This window comes from Vigna umbellata, chromosome 11, assembly GCF_029865625.1.
Source record: "Vigna umbellata cultivar VRB3 chromosome 11, Vumbellata_1.0, whole genome shotgun sequence".
NCBI lineage: Eukaryota > Viridiplantae > Streptophyta > Magnoliopsida > Fabales > Fabaceae > Vigna > Vigna umbellata.
The window spans coordinates 10,552,778-10,571,235 of record NC_142175.1 but is presented as its reverse complement, the minus strand read 5'-3'; the positions used below and the strand labels follow the sequence as shown (position 1 = coordinate 10,571,235).

At 35.9% G+C, this 18,458-nt stretch overlaps 1 protein-coding gene and 2 pseudogenes across 2 annotated transcripts; 1 reads left to right on the top strand and 2 right to left on the bottom strand.

Moving 5' to 3' along the window:
- Positions 1-1,257: 1,257 nt before the first annotated feature.
- On the bottom strand, positions 1,258-10,590 carry LOC124827882 (uncharacterized). Of its 2 annotated transcripts, XM_088101833.1 has the most exons (3): positions 10,244-10,590; positions 3,232-3,327; positions 1,258-2,787 (listed from the first exon to the last, which is right to left on the bottom strand). In XM_088101833.1, exons 1-3 carry the CDS (start codon positions 10,478-10,480, stop codon positions 1,528-1,530), a joined length of 1,593 nt encoding a protein of 530 aa, XP_087957959.1. In that variant the 5' UTR covers positions 10,481-10,590; the 3' UTR covers positions 1,258-1,527. The 2 variants fall into 2 exon arrangements, with proteins under 2 accessions (XP_087957959.1, XP_047157004.2); XM_047301048.2 differs by lacking the exon at positions 3,232-3,327 and having other exon boundaries at positions 10,244-10,589.
- A 4,107-nt stretch (positions 10,591-14,697) lies between these two features.
- LOC148190962 (serine/threonine-protein phosphatase 7 long form homolog) lies at positions 14,698-15,771 on the bottom strand (annotated as a pseudogene).
- Positions 15,772-16,141: 370 nt separating this feature from the next.
- LOC148190961 (uncharacterized) lies at positions 16,142-17,597 on the top strand (annotated as a pseudogene).
- Positions 17,598-18,458: the final 861 nt, after the last annotated feature.

The following is an 18,458-nucleotide window of genomic DNA, read 5'->3' as shown; positions in this document are numbered from 1 at the left end:
ATATTATATTTTATATTTTTTATAATTTTATTTATTTTATAATTTTTTTAAGGTCTTCAAATATCTTTGAATTTTAAAATAATCTATTTTCTTTAACGAATTTTGAAATTCATTAAAGATTTGAGAAATCCTTCACTAGATTTTAAAATTCGTTAAAGATTTTCTTTAACTGATTTCGAAATCTTTTAAAAAAAAAAAGGTTGTAGAATATTTTGAATTAGGAAGGATAATTTTGAAATAAAAAAAATACTAGAAAAACACTCAGTTTTTATTTCAATTTAAACGAGACTTATCATATCATATTATTTTTAACTCACTCACACTAAATAAACACGATTTCTTCCATTTTTCTTGTTAAATATTTCGTATCAAAACAACTTTAAAATTGTACAATATCTTATTATCATATAAATTATTTTCCCAGCGATTTTCTATAAAAGAAAGCTATTTTTTTTTTGTTAACTAAAAGATTAAAGGCTCCACCGAATAGATGTCCCATAGTGCAAGGTGGCAGCGTGAGATGAGCCTTAATAGTAAATGCTATATATTACTACTGCAATATTGAGGCGAAATAAAAAGTCATAGTAAAAATTACATTTACAATGTAATGTGACTACTTCACCATCTTCTGTTTCTTTCATGCTTCAGGTTTTAAAACCTCTTTGCAGATTCAAAGTATATCGTATGTAGTACGTTTCAGCACACATTTTTACAAGTAATTTTACAAAAGAAACAAAAATATGTTTTACCAAAATTTTCTATAAACTATCCTGTAAAAAATTGTAATCAATAAAAAATTAGAAAATTATATTTTTTATAAATTAATTTAAATTTACAAAAAAATCTGTTATCAATTTTTTCTCTATCATAAAACTCCTCAAAGCAAACCCTGAAACAAAAATATCTTAAGCTAAAATACGTAACTTACACAAAAATTAGTATGTTAAAGTTATCTTATTAGGGTTTTCAAATTTTTGAAATTGTAATTTTTGAGAAAAATAGGTCAAACACGCGATGTTGCCGATAGTAACAACTTTTCTACACGTCTGTACAACCAAATATAGACTCTTAGAATCCGGCTGAAATGACATTCTTCATAATATTAACTTCTTTACAAATTAAATTTAACTTTATATTAACCAATAACAAAATTACTTAATCTTTTCTTCAAATTATTTTAAGTGCACATAGCAAACATTTCAAAGCAGACCCTCGGATTTCTTAAATGTTAAACACGTTCACTGATCCGCTCCCGACTTTGATCACTCAAAGGTAATTTTCACATTGCAGTAACATAAAGGATTTCTAGCACCTCCCAACATCCATATGAGCAAATTCCTACAATATTCAAATCTACCTATGAGAAAAAAATAAAATCCCAACAACAGTTAATAACCACCCTTTTGGGAAGAACAAAAGTGGAAAATTTAAGAGAATGATTGAATCATCTTTGGCCTACCAAGCGGTGGGAGATTCACATTCTGAAATTGGCTGTGGGTGTCGCAACAGAAATATATTGGGGGAATTTTACACCGGTTTAGTTTCAGAACCACCACCTTCAATTTGAGTGCTGACACTTGAGCCTTGCTGAGCTTTTGACTCCAGTGATGGATCAGGTAACACCTCAATTTTTGTTTCCGCAGAAGGATTATCCAAATTAGCATGTGCTGTGATTTCTGATACTTGTGTTTGCAACAACTGGGGTTCATAACTTGGTCCAGCCATAGATATGGGTCCAGGCATCTGAGCAGCGGTGACACCTGTCACTTGGGCTGCTGCTGTAACTTGTGCTTGAGATAGTACAGTCATCAGGAGCTGAGCCAAAAGTACCTGTGGATCATTATCACCTTGTTGTACTTGAGCATTAATTGCATTAGACAGAGCATTGATGTCAGGAGGGTAAAGGGCTTGAAGACCCAAGAGTGCTCCAGACAGAGCTTGCTGCTGGCCTACTCCAGATGAAGCTTGGGGATCATGAGCACGCCTTAGTTTCGATAAGTGCTTTTTTCCAGTCATGTGGCTCTGGTAAACAATTTGTGATTCACATTTAACGTCACACAACTCACATCTAAAAGACATGGTTTGTGCAGATTCCACAGGCTTTAAACCATCATTGGTTCTCATGTATTTACCTCCTTTTCCTCCTCCTTTCTTCTTCCGCTTTAATCCTCGGCCTCTTGCGGCAGAGCTATCCGTGTTTTTTGCCTCAGGTGCTTCAGAAGCCTCAGAAATGTTTCCTACATTATTCTGCTGCTGAGTTTCGTCCTCGTGATTATTAACTATAATCCTAGAGCCCATATTTTCTGCTGGGGATCCATTATTCTCAGACTCCTGAACTTGCTTAGGTTGATCTGTCAAATTCAATTGAGAGGTAGGAATTTGCGCATTCTGTTGTCCATTTAGAGCATTACGCCTTTGCAATTCTTCATGCATCCTCATATTCTTCTGATGTTTCTTCCCATTCTTGTGTTGCTCCAAGATTTCTGGAGTATTGCACTCAACCTTACAAATTTCACAGCACACCTTACGTGGTGCTGGTGGTTGCACTCGAGCTTGTTTAGGTAATTGTGTTGGCACAGAGACTGATGATGAAGGTTCTATCGCTGAACTAGTCCCAGCAGCAACAGGTGCACCAGCTACATGAGAAATAGCAGCACCAGAAGAATGAGATGGTGCGTGTCTACCACCTCCAACACCATGGCCCCTACCATGGCCCCGACCACGACCAGCCCCTCTAAATGGTCTACCACCCCGGCCACCCCTACCTCTGTATTGAGATGGTCCAGTCTGTAAATAAGAATTCACATATGAATTCAAGAACATATTGGTATGGTTACAGTAATCAGGTACGAATGAACGAGAAATTTGAGAGTAAATTATTAGAATGACAAGATGTGCACAAACGATATAAAATAAGAAATGTGGTAATGTTCAGATAGAGAAATGTCAAAGGAAACAGTTATAAAATTGAAATCTTTCAGTATTTCATTCAGCATTTTCATAATTACCTTTGACGATTTCATCTCCAAACAAAATATCATTATTATAAGATGAATATAGAAAATTATACTTGTTGATAAGCTATTGTCAAATTGTTTTATTATCCCTTCATTGAAAATTATACTTGTTGATAAGCCATTGTGACATGTAATTCCCTCATTATGGTTTAGATAACACCATGTATGGCTCACAGATAATTTCTTAACTTTCTAACCAACAAAATACACCCACCCTTTGACCAGGCACTTGGCCCAATTCATGCCTATCTCTATGAGCCTCAAGATACTGTTGATCTAGCAATCCTTGATAAGTTGTCAATTTATGGTCCTGAAAATATCATCAACGCTTTCCTAAGTCTGAAAGTGAAAAGAAACATCCTCTGACAAAAGAAACCAAACCATATCAAATAAAAGTGATGTTCAATGAATAACAAAGAGACAAGTTTCTAGTTCTAAACTGTGAGGCACTGATTATTACTTTGAAAGGCCAAACAGTTAAGAAGAGAAACAAAATGTTCTGATGCCCACATCAGCTCTAAAGCAACCAGCAAAGACCCAACATCATTAGGCCTTATTGTGACTTCAAAGATATGATATGAGCCACAATAGATTGTGCTTATATATATTATGTAACTCCTGTCTTTATCTGGTCACTCTAGGGTGTTGTGGCCAAGTTTGCAGAATTCTCAACACCTTCTGAAGGTTTTAAATGAAAAGCTGAGGATATAATACCTAATCCAGTAACGACCTTTTGTCCAGCAGAGAAGTTCCCAAAAGAAGCTGAGGAAGCACCGCACGCTATTTGCTCTAAAAGCAAAAGAAAATCTTTAAAAAGTAAGTGTTGCAAAATCTTCAATCAACCTTCTCCGTTTACTTCTTGAAATGTTATTTTCCCCTTTTTGTCAGGGAATTAAGATACCGACATGTTGATGTAGCAGGGAATTTGTTGAATCAAGTCAAGGAGGAATAAACCATATTAAATGGCTTAACTTTGACTGAATCGATCTTATGTCATCTTGTTTCAGCTACACCGAAGCAACTTACAAGAGCTAAATAAAAGCCCCAACTGATTGGCATAGAATATAATACAACAGTTCAAAGATGTCACCGGAGAAAATATTATATACGAAGCGTTTGCTGTGTGTAAAATATCCTATGCCAAAGCCTTTATCTGAAACAATGACGTGGAAACCCATAGCTTTTGTTGGTTCTACTGATCTTCTTTAGTGGAAGAGATACAAGCAAAAAGGAACAGGCTGACCACTACTATAAATGTTACAATACAAGTTACAAATAAAAACCAGAAAAAATTCATGATAAATAATATCACAGTTTACAGAATGACCATCAATATAGGATCAATAAGAAACAAAGTAATTAACAAAAAATGAAAGACGATGGAGAAATTAATATAAAAAGAACATAACAAAATAAAAAAAAAAAAAAAGCAAAATGTGAATTAGAAAGTCTGAGAAAGAAATAAAAACAGAACACATGGGAAAAAGAAGTGTCTTATAAAGTGTGAAAGAACATAGGTAACTTTTCGTGGAATATTTTACCCCCAAAACACTATAATAGTGTTCTAGGGCTAAACATGTGTTTTCAAATGCTGTCATGGTAGTGCTGCTACTGCAGCTGCACCAGCCTTAATTGAAAACCACTTCACTCTTTGAATCCCGTAGCAGTTTCTGGATGCATTGAATGCCACTCCTCTATATCATAAACAAAATAGTTTTTATTAAGCCTAATGACATTAATTGATCCATGAGAACCAACGGACATGAATTGAGAGAATTATGGGTAGTTAAGAGAGCTATTGACAGGAAGTAGAAGCAGTCTATGATGTCAATTGCGGCCAATCATGGATAGTGATCACAAAATTTGAAGCTATGCAACTCCAAAGAGTGTAGCATCGCAAGTTTGAAAGCAGTTGTGATTTTGAACCAACTTGTGCCCCTCCATGTATGGGTTTTTTGCCACCTGGACCATCAGCAAGCTCAGTTGCCTATGCAAAGCACATGTATACGTGACTTGCTTTGTGGCCAAATTGATTTCTTCTGCAAAATTAATTCTTCCTTCTTTTCTCTGTGAAATCAATATATTTGCCTCTTTTTGTTTGGTAGTTTATTATTTTTAGGCCTTTCTGTAAACAATTGAAGACAAAAATGAAATGCAATGGAAGCTGGAATGTTCATCACACTACTTGGATACCGCCAGAAACTTTATATAATTTAGAAGTTAAACCCTTATTTGATATTGATTATAATTCACGACATTACTGTTAGAATATGAAGTTGGAAGATTATACCATTTTGGATTTCGTCCACGGGTCTCCTGTGTTGCAGCTCCTAGTCCTAAAATGTTATATGATTGGCTTGACCATCCTCATTTGTCAAAATTAGAAAAAAATGTTCCTGAACTTAGGGGTCTCTAGACCTTAGAATGTGAGTCATGTCAACTAGGAAAACATGTTAGATCTACCTTTCCTAAAAAGTCTCAATCAATGTGTAATTCTAGTTTTTCTATTATCCATTTTGCTATTTGAGGACCTAGTCGCGTCTCCTCTTTTGGTTTTAGGTATTTTGTTAAGTTCATTGATGAGTATTCAAGATGTACTTGAGTTTATCTTATGAAAGATTGCTCTAAATTGTTACCCATCTTCACATACTTTTTGATTGAAATCAAGAATCAAATTGGTCAAGTAATCAAAATCTTAAGAAGTGACAATGCCAAAGAGTACTTTTCCTCCACTTCTTCCGCAATCTTAAGTTCTCATGGTATATTACATTAGTCCACTTGTCCTCATACAGCACACCAAAATGGTATAGTAGAGGAAAAATAAACACTTGGTTGAAACTGCTTGTACCCTTTTGCTTGGTATCCATATTCTTGTCCATCACTGGGGGATGTCATCTTAACTGTATGTTTTCTTATTAATAAGATGCCCTCCTCGAGTTTTCTTATTAATAAGATGTCCCTTTCTCCATTCTCTTTCCAAATGATCATATCTTTCACACCTCTCCTCGAGTTTTTGGCTGTGTATGTTTTGTTCATGACATTTCTCTAGGGCTAGACAAGCTTTCCACTTGTGTTATCAAATGAGTCTTCTTGGGTTATTCTCGTCGAAGTCTTGATCAAAGTCCTCCTGGACCCTCCTTTCTACATATTGATATCTTCCAACACAGGACCCCGATGGATAGTCCACTTCTCTAAGAAAATGGTGAATCCCCTACTTTAGATTCTTCTCCCTTGCCACTTCATACCACGCCTCTTGGTGAAGATGATTCAAGTTGGCCCATTGCTCTCAGAAAAGGTACTCGTTCCACTCAAAACCCACATCCTATTTATAATTTTCTTAGTTATCATAGATTGTTGGCTTCCTATTATTCTCTTTTATCCTCAGTGTCTTTTGTGATTATACCAAAAATGTGAATGAAGCACTTGATCATCCTGAATGGTGACAAGCCATGATTGTAGAAATGGATGCTCTTGACCATAATATTACTTGGGAGCTCATGCCCCTTCCATCGGGCAAAAAGGCAATTGGTTGCCGATGGGAGTATGTAATTAAAGTCGGCTTTGATGGTGAAATTGATCGGCTCAAAGCTCGACTAGTTGCAAAAGGGTACACTCAGGTTTATGACCTTGAGTATTATGACACTTTCTCTCCTGTGGCCAAGATGACTACTATCCATCTCTTCTTTGTAATGGCAGCAATTCGTCATTGGCCACTTCATCAATTGGATATAAAAAATGCCTTCCTCCACGATGATCTTGAGAAAGAAGTTTTATATGGAGCAAGCTCCTGGGTTTGTTGCTCAAGGAGAGTTTGGTATGGTATGCAAATTGCATCGATCCCTATATGACCTCAACCAATCACCATGTGCTTGGTTTAGAAAATTAAACTCCACTGTTAAAAAATTTGGGCTAAAACACACTGAAGCAAATCATTCGGTCTTTTACTGTCATACATCTCTCAGGAAATGTGTTTACTTAATAGTATATGTTGATGATATAATTATTACAAGAAATGATACTGCTATAATATCTCAACTAAAGGAGTACTTGTGTAGACATTTTCAAACCAAGGATCTTGGAAGCCTCAAATACTTCTTAGGCATTTAAGTAGCTCAATCAAAAGATGGAGTTGTAATCTCCCAAAGGAAGTGTGCTCTTTGATATATTACAAGAAACAGACATGACTGATTGTAGATTGGTAGACAGTCCTATGGACCCAAATTAGAAATTAACGACAAAAGAAGGGGAATTATTTCCGAATCCAGAGAGATATAGGAGGTTGGTTGGAAAACTAATTTATCTTACTATTACAAGGCCGAATCTGTCTTTTGCGGTTGGATTGGTTAGTCAATTCATGTAGGCTCCATGTGTTGGCCATTGGAATCGTATTGTTCGCATTCTAAGGTACATCAAAAGGGCTCCCAGACAAGGGTTATTATATGAAGATAAAGGAAGCATTCAGGTCTTTGGGTACTGTGATACAAATTGGACAAGTTCACCTATTGACAGACAGTCTACTATCGGATATTGCGCTTTCCTTGGAGGAAACATTATTTCATGGAAAAGTAAGAAACAAAAATGTAGTAGCTCGATCAACAACTGAAGCTGAATATAGGGAAATGGTGTCACTAACATGTGAACTTATATAGGTGAAACAATTCCTTCAAGAGCTTAACTTCTGTGACATCCAGACTATGAAAATGTATTGTGATAATCAAGCCACTCTCCACATTGCATCAAATCCAATGTTTCACGAGAGAACTAAAAATATACAAATTGATTGTCATTTTGTTCGTGAAAATTTGTTGACAAAAGAAATATGTATTGAGTTTGTTGGATCAGATGACCAATTCACAAATGTGTTGACCAAGTCATTAAGGAGACCTCAGATTAAGTTTATTTGTTCCAAACTTGGTACATAGAATCTGTATGTTCTAGCTTAAGTGGGAGTGTTAGAATAGTTACATCTATGTATCATCATTAGTCTAAGTAGGGTGTAGTGTGCTAAACAATTTATGAGTTGTACGTATAGTTGTACCTTGTTCTGCACCTAGATGTCTAGTGTAGTCCCTTAATCTTCAATGTACTCTTTTATCAATTTTTCATTATAAGTATAAGATTGTGAGAGAGATCTCTTAAGCCCTCTAGAAATATATTTATTTGTCTTAATCTCAAGTGTTACGAATTTGTGTACCTATAAACCACATCGAGCTTGATAGCTACGCAACTGGAGAAGAAAGACAACAAACTAGCAACAAAATAAAGAAAATAGTAGCATTCATTCAAAATAAAAACTTTATCCCATGTGACACAGGCACTGAAGTTAAATTACAAGTAGATTCAAACAAAAACTTTCAGAGGACCAATTGGAAGCCAACATTACCATTTACATCAGACAAAATATAGGAAGGTCAATATGGGTCTTAAACAATGCTACCATGTAAATTAATCACCAACAGTTATCCCATAAGAATTTTGTAGGTCATCAATCCCACTTTTGAGTCAAAATTAAGAGCTAGAGTTGCAGGGCATAACCCACCCTCACACTCAACAAATCGTTATCTTTTATGATGGCAAACACCAATATACAGTTTAAATCAACCAAAAAACCCCTCCTACTCATTCCCAAGGTTTAATAAACCACTCAGCAACCGCAATTTCATTTGCAATGTCCAAGGTCTTTGAGGATTTGCCAACAGCAATGTGAACACAATTGTGGAGGCAATTTTGAATGAAAACTGTAGCCAGAAGACCACATTTGTTCGCAATTTCCCATAATATCAAGGAACACAGGAAAATCACGACCACTATGGTAGCTGCAGTTTCCATGGCAACTGTTGCCTCAATGAACACAAAAATCACAAACACATCCACAAAGACTTGCTAATCACAGGTTGACGAACCCCATTCCATTTCCAACTATCAAACAAGTCATGAACATACTATTCACAGCCAAGTCCACTGTAATAAACTCTTTTACAGAGTTAGTTTAGGGCTTTTATGGTTGTTGTTTAACAGAAATTGTTAAACTGTTATATCCCAAACTTTCAGTTTGAGGATTAGATGGTGTATATAAAGACCTTCACGGGAACTTGAAGGGGATTATTCAATTATTAGCTTGTATATCTATGAGTCTGAGTGCCACCGTAGGGAGTTTTGGAGAGAGTCTGTGTTTGGTGCTTAGAAGCGAGCTGGTGAGACTGATAAAGAATAAAAAAAATTATCACATTGGTATCAGTTTTGCTGCGTGATGATGGATTCTTACGAGCTCTTTGATCTTCAAGAATCAGTGAGGCAATCTTTGGAAATAGTAAAAAAGTCAATTGCAGACCTAACAGCAACAGTTGGAGCTTTCAAGATGACAAAGAAACCATTAAAGATGATGAGATACAGGCTGAATTTGTAGAGACGGCTGTTTCACTGCTGGAACAGTTTTCTAAGTTAGAGGAAATCCCTGAAACTCAGAAGCTATTTGATGGTTGAGTTAGAAAAGTCACTCAGGGTTAATAGTGCTACATCTGTTCAGGAGGCAATCCGAATTACTTGCTTACAAGTTCATAATCTTTACAAAAGCTATGTTAATTATGGCCTTGCCTTTGGAGCTAAACGCTGGGTGGCACCTTTGAATAGACAGTGTGAACGTTTTCCAAGGCAAAGGCCACAAACATACCCCGTGGGAGCATTGGTGTGCTATCAAATGGTGGAGGATGAAGAAAAATGATGTGGCTGGCTGAAAGAGTGATGTTGAGCTTTTGTACTGCTGTTGTTGCTTCTATGGCAAATGCTTGGACTCTATTGATAGTTGCCAATGAAGATGTAAAGTTCTAGACCAGAAGAAAAGTGTGGATGATTCAGGCATACCTCCCGGTATTATGCTTGGAGCTTCAACTTTCTTGTGGTTCCCAATTTCTTCAAGAACCGTTTTTTATTTTTTTCTATATGAAAACTCAAGGAATCAGTGGAACATTCTCTTTAAAGAGGGAGAAGTGGAAGAATTGGTACCCATTGACATTGGTCATGATACTGAAAACTATGTCTACTTGCTTTGAGTTTCATTTTAGAAAAGATTATCACACCCACCCACAATTTTAATTAGGTCACGATCCATTCACATAATTTTCCGCATAAAAATTTCACAAGCAAGCTAAGAACATGAAAACTAAACAGAACAAATGAATTTAATCATAACATGATTAAGAATTGGAAGGGTTAAAGGAAAAATTTACCGGGGCGGACTCCGGAACGGTGGGATTGACGCCGGGAGGGTGAAGAGGAGCGGGTTCGGATTGGAATTGAAACTGACCTTGATGTGTGTTGGAAAAATAGGCGTATTGGGAATTGTATGCGTAGTATTGTTGATAAGCATAGGATTGATCGTAGGGTTGGATTTGGATCTGAGAAGGGTCGTAGCCATAGGAATGTTGTTGCTGTTGCTGCTGGTAGTTGTAGCCCGAATAATCCATCTCTGCAACACGCTATTTGGTCTGAGTTTCTTGACGACGATGAAGAACAAGAAGAGGAAAAATCAACGGACACAGGTGCTGAGTGTTCTATTCTACCTTATCGAACGCAGTGTTGGGTAGTCGTTTTGCACGCTTTTAACACGGACACATAGCATTTAATTAATGGCTTAATTAAATTTTAGTTCAAAAAATAAATTTGAGTATTTGTAGTTTTCTTTTTATCAAAAAGGTTGTTATATGTTTAAAATATTTATTATTTTTATTTAAAAATTCGTCTCTAATTTATTTGTAAATGTGTTTCTTTAGTTTAATTTCTTATCACTCAATTTGTAAATATTGACTTAGATTGATAAATTGATAAAAATTTGAGAGAAAATATGTAGGTTGATCCAGAAGTTAAAAATAAAAAGTCAAAAGCAACAATATTTCATCTCTTTGAGAGAAAAATTAAAGGAAAAAATACTTAACGAAATAAAAAATATATTTAACATTGATCAAATAACAAAGACTTAATTAAAAATACCGTAAGGTATTTAGAATTTAAATAAATTTTAATCAACTAAATTTGTAATATTTAAATATTTAATTTACCAAATAGTTTTACATTATTAGTAAATAAAATATTGTCATGACACTTTTAAAATAATCATTATAGAAATTAATATCTCTACTATATATAATAACTTTTAAGGAAAATTGCTATTATTTTGTAGGTTTAATATCCAATTTTGTTTCCAGTTTGGTTGACAAATCTCAATTTAGTCCATCGTTAGAAAAGTGTTTGAAATGAGTCCTTGCTTGTAAATTTGTGAGTCAAATTAGTCCCTTTCGTTTAAATATAATCAAACGGAGTTAATGGGATGACGATGTGGCAGTAGTTAGTGGTTACGTGTGAAAATATAATTGTGTGCGTGGTTACGTGTTAGTTAATTAGAGAAGAAAGAGTTTTATTAAGAAATTGAGTTTTTTAAAATCAATTTCTCCATTCTCAGTCATCATTCAACCATCGCCATAACCATCTTGCCACTCACAGCTACTACCAACACCTTTTCACCAATGTCCATTCACATCCTTCCTATCATACTTTTCTCCTATTTCCCCTGCTTTCAACCAAAAACATAACACACCAAAAACAGATTAACAATCCCAACCAACTTATTCTCCATCTTCAATCCTCAATTCTCAAATCATTCAAACCTTCATTTTCTCTGCAAATTCAATTCAAATTCAACCCCACCATTCATTCATTTCTCAAGCCTCTAAAAAAATAGCTTGAAACACACCACACACAAAAAAGAACCCCATAAAACTTCACAGACACACAAAGGAATAAAAAAGTTCTGTTTTTTCTTTAGTGTGATCATCGTTTTCTTGGGAGGACTCGGAGAACAACGGCGATGCCGTTTTCTTGGGAGGACTCAGAGAATAAGCTAGTGGCGTGGCCAACCATGCCATGATGCCTTGGAATTTGAGAACGAGAGAAACCCCAACCAAGCTCGGTGGAGGTGTGGGCGGCGACTAGGGGCTTAGTCTCCAATGGCAGTGGCGCCGTAGAGAGAGAAACCCCAACCAAGAGTTTGGCCTCGCATTCATGACCAGTGCTGAACCCGATAGGAGCGGACCAGAGTGGCGTCTCCATCGCTCCTGGTGAGCGTTACAAAGTTGAAAAGGAGGAGAGAAACCCTAACGTTTGGAAGAAAAGAAAACCCTGGCCGCAACAAGCGTTTTCGGCGACAATCCCGACGACGATGCAGTTGCGGCAACGACTCTGGCAGCGGAGAATGGTGGGAGGCACGGCGGTGAGGGCGCAGCGCGGAGAGGCGAGAGTATTTCTCTCACGCGAAGAGAGGCAGAAGACGAGAGGTTGGCGCGATGGTCGGCGGTGACTCTGGCGACGATCGGTGTCGTCGACGACAGTTTTGGCCGGCCAGTGGGATGCGTGGCGGTGTTGGGCTGATGGAAGGCAGGGCTGCCACGGTTGTGAGTGAAGAAGAGACTCTAAAATTTGTCCCAAGAGAGAAAAAAGAAGAAACCCTAGTTTCTAATATGAAGAAGCTTTGGGCCTATACACCAAAACTCTTTCTTCTCTAATTAACTCTAATTAACCAACACATAAGCATGCACACAATTATATTTTTACACGTAACCACTAACTACTGCCACATCATCATCCCATTAACTCCGTTTGATTATATTTAACGGAAGGGACTAATTTGACTCCCAAATTTACAAGTAAGGACCTATTTCAAACACTTTTCTAACGAGGGACTAAATTAAAATTTGCCAAGTAAACTGAGACAAAATTGGGTATTAAACCTATTTTTTAAAATAATTTGATATGCGTCTTTCCATTATTGGTGTAAACAATTATATTTTTTAATTATTTTTGTGCTCAAATGAAAATGAAATGAATTGCAATTTGAAAGTGCGGGTGTTTCAAACTTTCCACGTTTCATTTTTATGTTCATGAAACCTAGGTTTTTTTAGGCTTGGTTACAGAAAATGATTTTTTTTTCTGATATATCATAAATTCTCTTTACATTTACCAATACAATTTATTTACTTGAATATCACACTTTTTTTTAAGGTAAGAATTCGGTTTCTGGAAAACCGAATTCATATATATATATATATATATATTCTATAATCTTAGGTTAGAATTCGAAACCAAATTCTAAGTTATTTCTTTTTTTTAATCTTACGTCAGAATTTTATGTTTGAAATTTTTTTAAGACTTTTATTTTTTAAGTATTTATATATAGAAAAGCACCTAAATGATCTTTCTCTTCAACAATTCAATGGCCTAATGTGTTTATTGGTGCACTAAACATCACTCATGACCATTAAACTCACTCACCCGTCTAAAATAAGAAACATGAAACAATAACTTCAAAGTAAACTCATTTAGGAAGCTTATAAAAACGTTTCTTTTTTGGAAATTAACTGCATCTTGTACAGTGGTCTAAAAATGATGAGTTGATAGTCATTTGAAAGGTCTTTGAGTTTAGATTCCAACAAAACAAGAATCAACTCATTTGGAGTTTGGTGGAGAAAGTTAAGAGCAAAACAACCACGAAAGGTCAGAGTTGGCAGGAATATATAAAATGTTAATTTTAAGAAATTAACTGCACCTACTGAGATGTCCAAAAATTTCAAATTAGTATTCCTTGGAAAGCTTCTTGAGTCTATTTTCTAATAAAAAAAGAATCGCATCATTTGGAGGTCAGTGGAAAAAGTTATCATTAAAATAGCGAGTAAAGGTTAAAGTTGACAACATGTTATCTTGGTCATGACACCGACACTGGGTCTTTCCTCAACCAAGAACTGCCCAAAACCCAGTTTTTAGACTTTACTCACACTTAAACATTAAAAAAAAACTCTCATCCATTCAAAAAATATGACAAAATTACGTAAAATGTCTTTGGCTACATATGTACCCACAGTTGGCTCCTACAACATAAGTTTTTGTACAAAACCAAATTTTTGTTCGTGTAATCATTTACAGGGTCTTTGTAATCGATTACAATGGCCAAAAAGGCCTACACTTGATTACCAAGGCATAATTTAAAAGCTCTTTGAGTCTAGATTCCAACAAAACAAGAATCAACTCATTTGGAGTTCGGTGGAGAAAGTTCTGAGCAAAACAATCAGCAAAGGTCAGAGTTGGCAAGAATATATAAAGCGTTAACTTTAAGGAATCAACTACATACTTAGATGTCCAAAAATTACAAATTAGTAGTAATTGAAAAACTTCTTGAGTCTAGTTTGTAATAAAAAAAGAATCACATCATTTGGAGGTCGGTGGGAAAAGTTATCATTAAAATAATTGTCTTGCATAATAATGTCTGAAACACAGTTGACATTATGACTACATCGAACATTAAAAGTAGTAATTAACTAATCATTCGCAATAACGGTGTCCAGTTGCACAACGTGGTCGCAGCCTATTCTTAGTTGGATTTCTCCTTCCATGTGGAGGTCTAGGTGGTTCTTCCTGTGAAGGTTGTCGTTGAATATGTTCTTCACCTTCATCTCCTCCATAAGTAGCAAAGGAAGTACCTACTTCGTTATGGCTTTCAACAAAATAAAACGAGTTATCATAAGGTCCCCCAACAGCGTGGGGTTGAAGGTGGAGTATGGGCATAAGTTCCAAACAAGCTTGGCATGCTTAGATCCGAGAACGATGAAATGGAATGCCTTCTTGCATCCATACTTGCCTATGCATGAGGAGTGTTTTCATGGTCCCTACTATGATGGTATTCAAGAGAATGAAGATGTGTCGATGTCGAGGCACGATGCATCCTAGGGTCATTCAACATTTGTGGAATGGACAAAAACAAAATTGCATTCTCAAAATACCAAGACATGTACTCGTTTGTATGGACAAGTGGTCCTAGAACTGGAATTCCCGTGAATGTTAGGCACACCTATTGTTCCATACGTTTATCCATTGGGCATGTCTAGTAACCCAATTCTCATCTTGTCTGCCCCTCATATCAACTTTATGGAGGTCATCAAGATTGTTTGGTAATTTAGGAACATGTTGTGATATGCGAAATTGTAACTGGACCCAATCTAACTGGTGTCATTCAACAATTGCAAAACAAATTAAAGTTGTGCATGATGTCCATAATGTCTGATCTCTATAAGCTTGGGCATGAATAATTGACTCTAATTCCTCATACGGAGCCCATGTAAATTGCTTCAATGGACCATTATTGTCTGATTCATTTTTTTATCAAAAAATATTTGAATGACAAATACAATGTTACTGGGTTATGTTCTATATGGTCTAGCCTTGATCAGTATCCGATTAAATCATTGTAAGGGACATTTCGAAAGGTCGAAACACGACCTCCGCTCCATCGGCATACAAGTGGGAAACTAAATTGCAGTCGCGAAATTGGTCCAATAAAGGGCATACGAAACCATGCCCACGATTGTAACAATGATGCACAATCACCCATGGTCTTTGAATGTCGATCTGTTGCTCTATACATCTCTCTGTACAACACAACTATACAAGCAGACCTCCAACTATATCATCGAGTTCTATGAAGATTACTTAAGAAATTCAAGTACATTAAGTGTACTTTATTACCTATTTTATCAGGCATAAGAACCCCTCTAATTAGTCCTAATATATATGCCCTTGTATGGGCATGTATTTCGTCGAGACTTGAGTCGTCATGTACATGCAACATATTTTCCCACAATCACTTTAACTTCACCGTAGATCCAACAAAGGACTTCCCCTTAATCGGTGTAATCCCTAACAACGTATCACACATATCTTCCCAATCAAACATTGTAGGTCCAATTACTAGAGGACCATCAACTCTAAGCCCCAATTGTAGTGACACATCTTGCAAGGTAATTGTGCATTCTCTAGTTGGAAGACGAAAAGTATATGTCTCAAGCCTCCACCTTTTGACCAACGTTGTAACTAACCCGTGATCTACTTTTAAGTGTCTCTATTTAGATACAACACCAAACCCAGCTTCCTCTATAACAGGAGCAACTACAACATGTGGTTCAGGGATCAAATGGCAGTATGAAGACATAATGTTGCCCTCTGCATCCTAAAATTAAAGAAAAACAGAAAGTTTAGGACAAAAGTTAATTGGAATTTAAGTTTATGAAAAACAAAATTAGCATACCATGGATGCAATATATGCAGTTCTATGTTTTTCTTTCCTCCACAACAACATCTTTGAAGTGTTTTGGTTGTCTAGGATTTAATTGATGTCAATAATATCAATATGTGATGATGTTATGAACAACCACAATTGGAGATATATGTAGACAATTGCTCACTACATGAATTCAATGTCATCAGTTGGATTAAAGTTATAAAAAAATATGACAATCTCTTACTTCAACAAATTACCATGCCTACTACAAGCCATGCAAACTTTTCTTCCCGGCTTTGTGTACAAATTGAAAACACAACCAATTACTGATGGCCAAGAGATCCATCAAAACAAATAATATTTCAAAAGACTTTTCTGGACCTTCAAACCTTGTGTTGAAGGATTCCCATATTGCAAATCGTTGGTGCAAGTGGACAGAACATTCCTATACGTGTATGTGTATTGCATTCGACACATTGCACAAAATTTCACCTGAAGATTTAGGGATACAAGTTTGAAGAAGGACCATGTCAACATGGGTAACTACCTCTTTTTAAAAATCTTTAACCAATTACATGTCGTCTTTATTATTCTTCGTTATTCGTAATCATTACTATTTTCTTAAATATTTTTGCAACATATGCAATGATTGAGCCGTGATGTAACTATTACTACAATATCATTAGGGAAAATAATCCCGAAGCAGTAGCTTGGATTGATTAAATTCTAAGACCACAATTCACACTTGCGTATGATGAAGGCAGAAGATGAGGTCACCTAACAACAAATCTAGCCGAAGCAATTAACTCAGTCTTGAAGAAGACAAGAAATTTACCAATCTCCTTCACAGTATTGGCCACATACACAAGATGCAACTCCTTTTTCACATAAATAGGGAAACAAATAAATGTAATGATAAGTGTTGGTCATGTCTATTCTGAAAATGCCACGAAGGTCCTACATAATGCTCATTCAAAATCAAACACCCATAGGTTGTTAAATTTGATAGAAATAAAACAAGATTCAAAGTCGAGGAGATGGTAAACCCAAGACAAATACGACCCGCGGGAAAATTTGTTGTCAGATTGGATGAACGATGGTGTGATTGTGGCAAGTTTCAAAAGATTCATCTACCGTGTTCACATGTCTTAGCAGCTTGCAAACATGCTCATCATGACTTTAACATTTACATCAGTTCCTACTATAGGTTGAATGTCATCATGAAAGTGTATAATAATATGTTTGGGGAGCTACGACATGAAGAATATTGGCCACCATACCAAGGCATAGAAATTTGGCCTCATCCAGCCACAAAAAGGAATGCAAAGGGTCGACCAAAATCATCCATAATCAGGATTGAAATGGACATCAGAGAACGAGCACACCCATGAAATTGCTCATATTGTCAAACCCCTAGCCACACAAGAAATCATTGTCCTCACAATCTTGGCATTAGAGGGTCAACATCCCATTATGAAGAATGATTAGTTAATTACTAGTTTTAATGTTCAATGTAGTCATTATGCCAACCGTATTTCAGACTTTGTTATGCAAGACAATTATGTTAAAATTAAAGAAAATATTCCATTCACTGATGTCAATGACTTCATTCTCTATTAAAGTTAATTATTGTGTCTTCTGTCAAAAAATTGAAAAATTGATCCAAAATAGACCACCAATCACCATAGGTACAATTAATTCCTTAAAGCTAACGTTTTATATATTCTTGTCAGCTCTGACCTTTGCTTGTTGTTTTGCTCTTAACTTGCTCCCCAAACCTCAGTTTTCAAGCTCTACTCACACTTAAACACTAAAAATAAGTCTCATTCATTGAAGAAATATGAAAAGTTACAAAAAATCTCTTTGGCTACTTATGTGCCCACAACTGGCTCCTACAGCACAAGTTTTTGTATAAAACCATAATTTTTTTCATGTAATCGTTTATAAGGTCCTTGGAATTGATTACACGAAAAAAATTCTGGTATTGTACAAAAACTTATGCTGCAGGAGTCAAATGTGGCCACACAAGTAGCCAAAAAGATTTTTCATAATTTTTTCATATTTCTTCAACGGATGAGACTTCTTTTTAGTGTTTAAGTGTGAGTAGACCTTGAAAACAGAGGTTTGGGCAGTCCATGGTGTAGGAAAGACCCAATGTTGGTGTGATGACCAAGTTAGGTGATATCCTGAAAAAGTGTAGGCCATTTTGTCCCTTGTAATCGATTACAAGGTCCCTATAAATGATTACACGAAAAAAAACTTGATTTTGTACAAAAACTTGTACTGTAGTAACCAGCTGTGGGAACATAACTCACCAATTGCAATTTGAGTGAGATAACATGCTG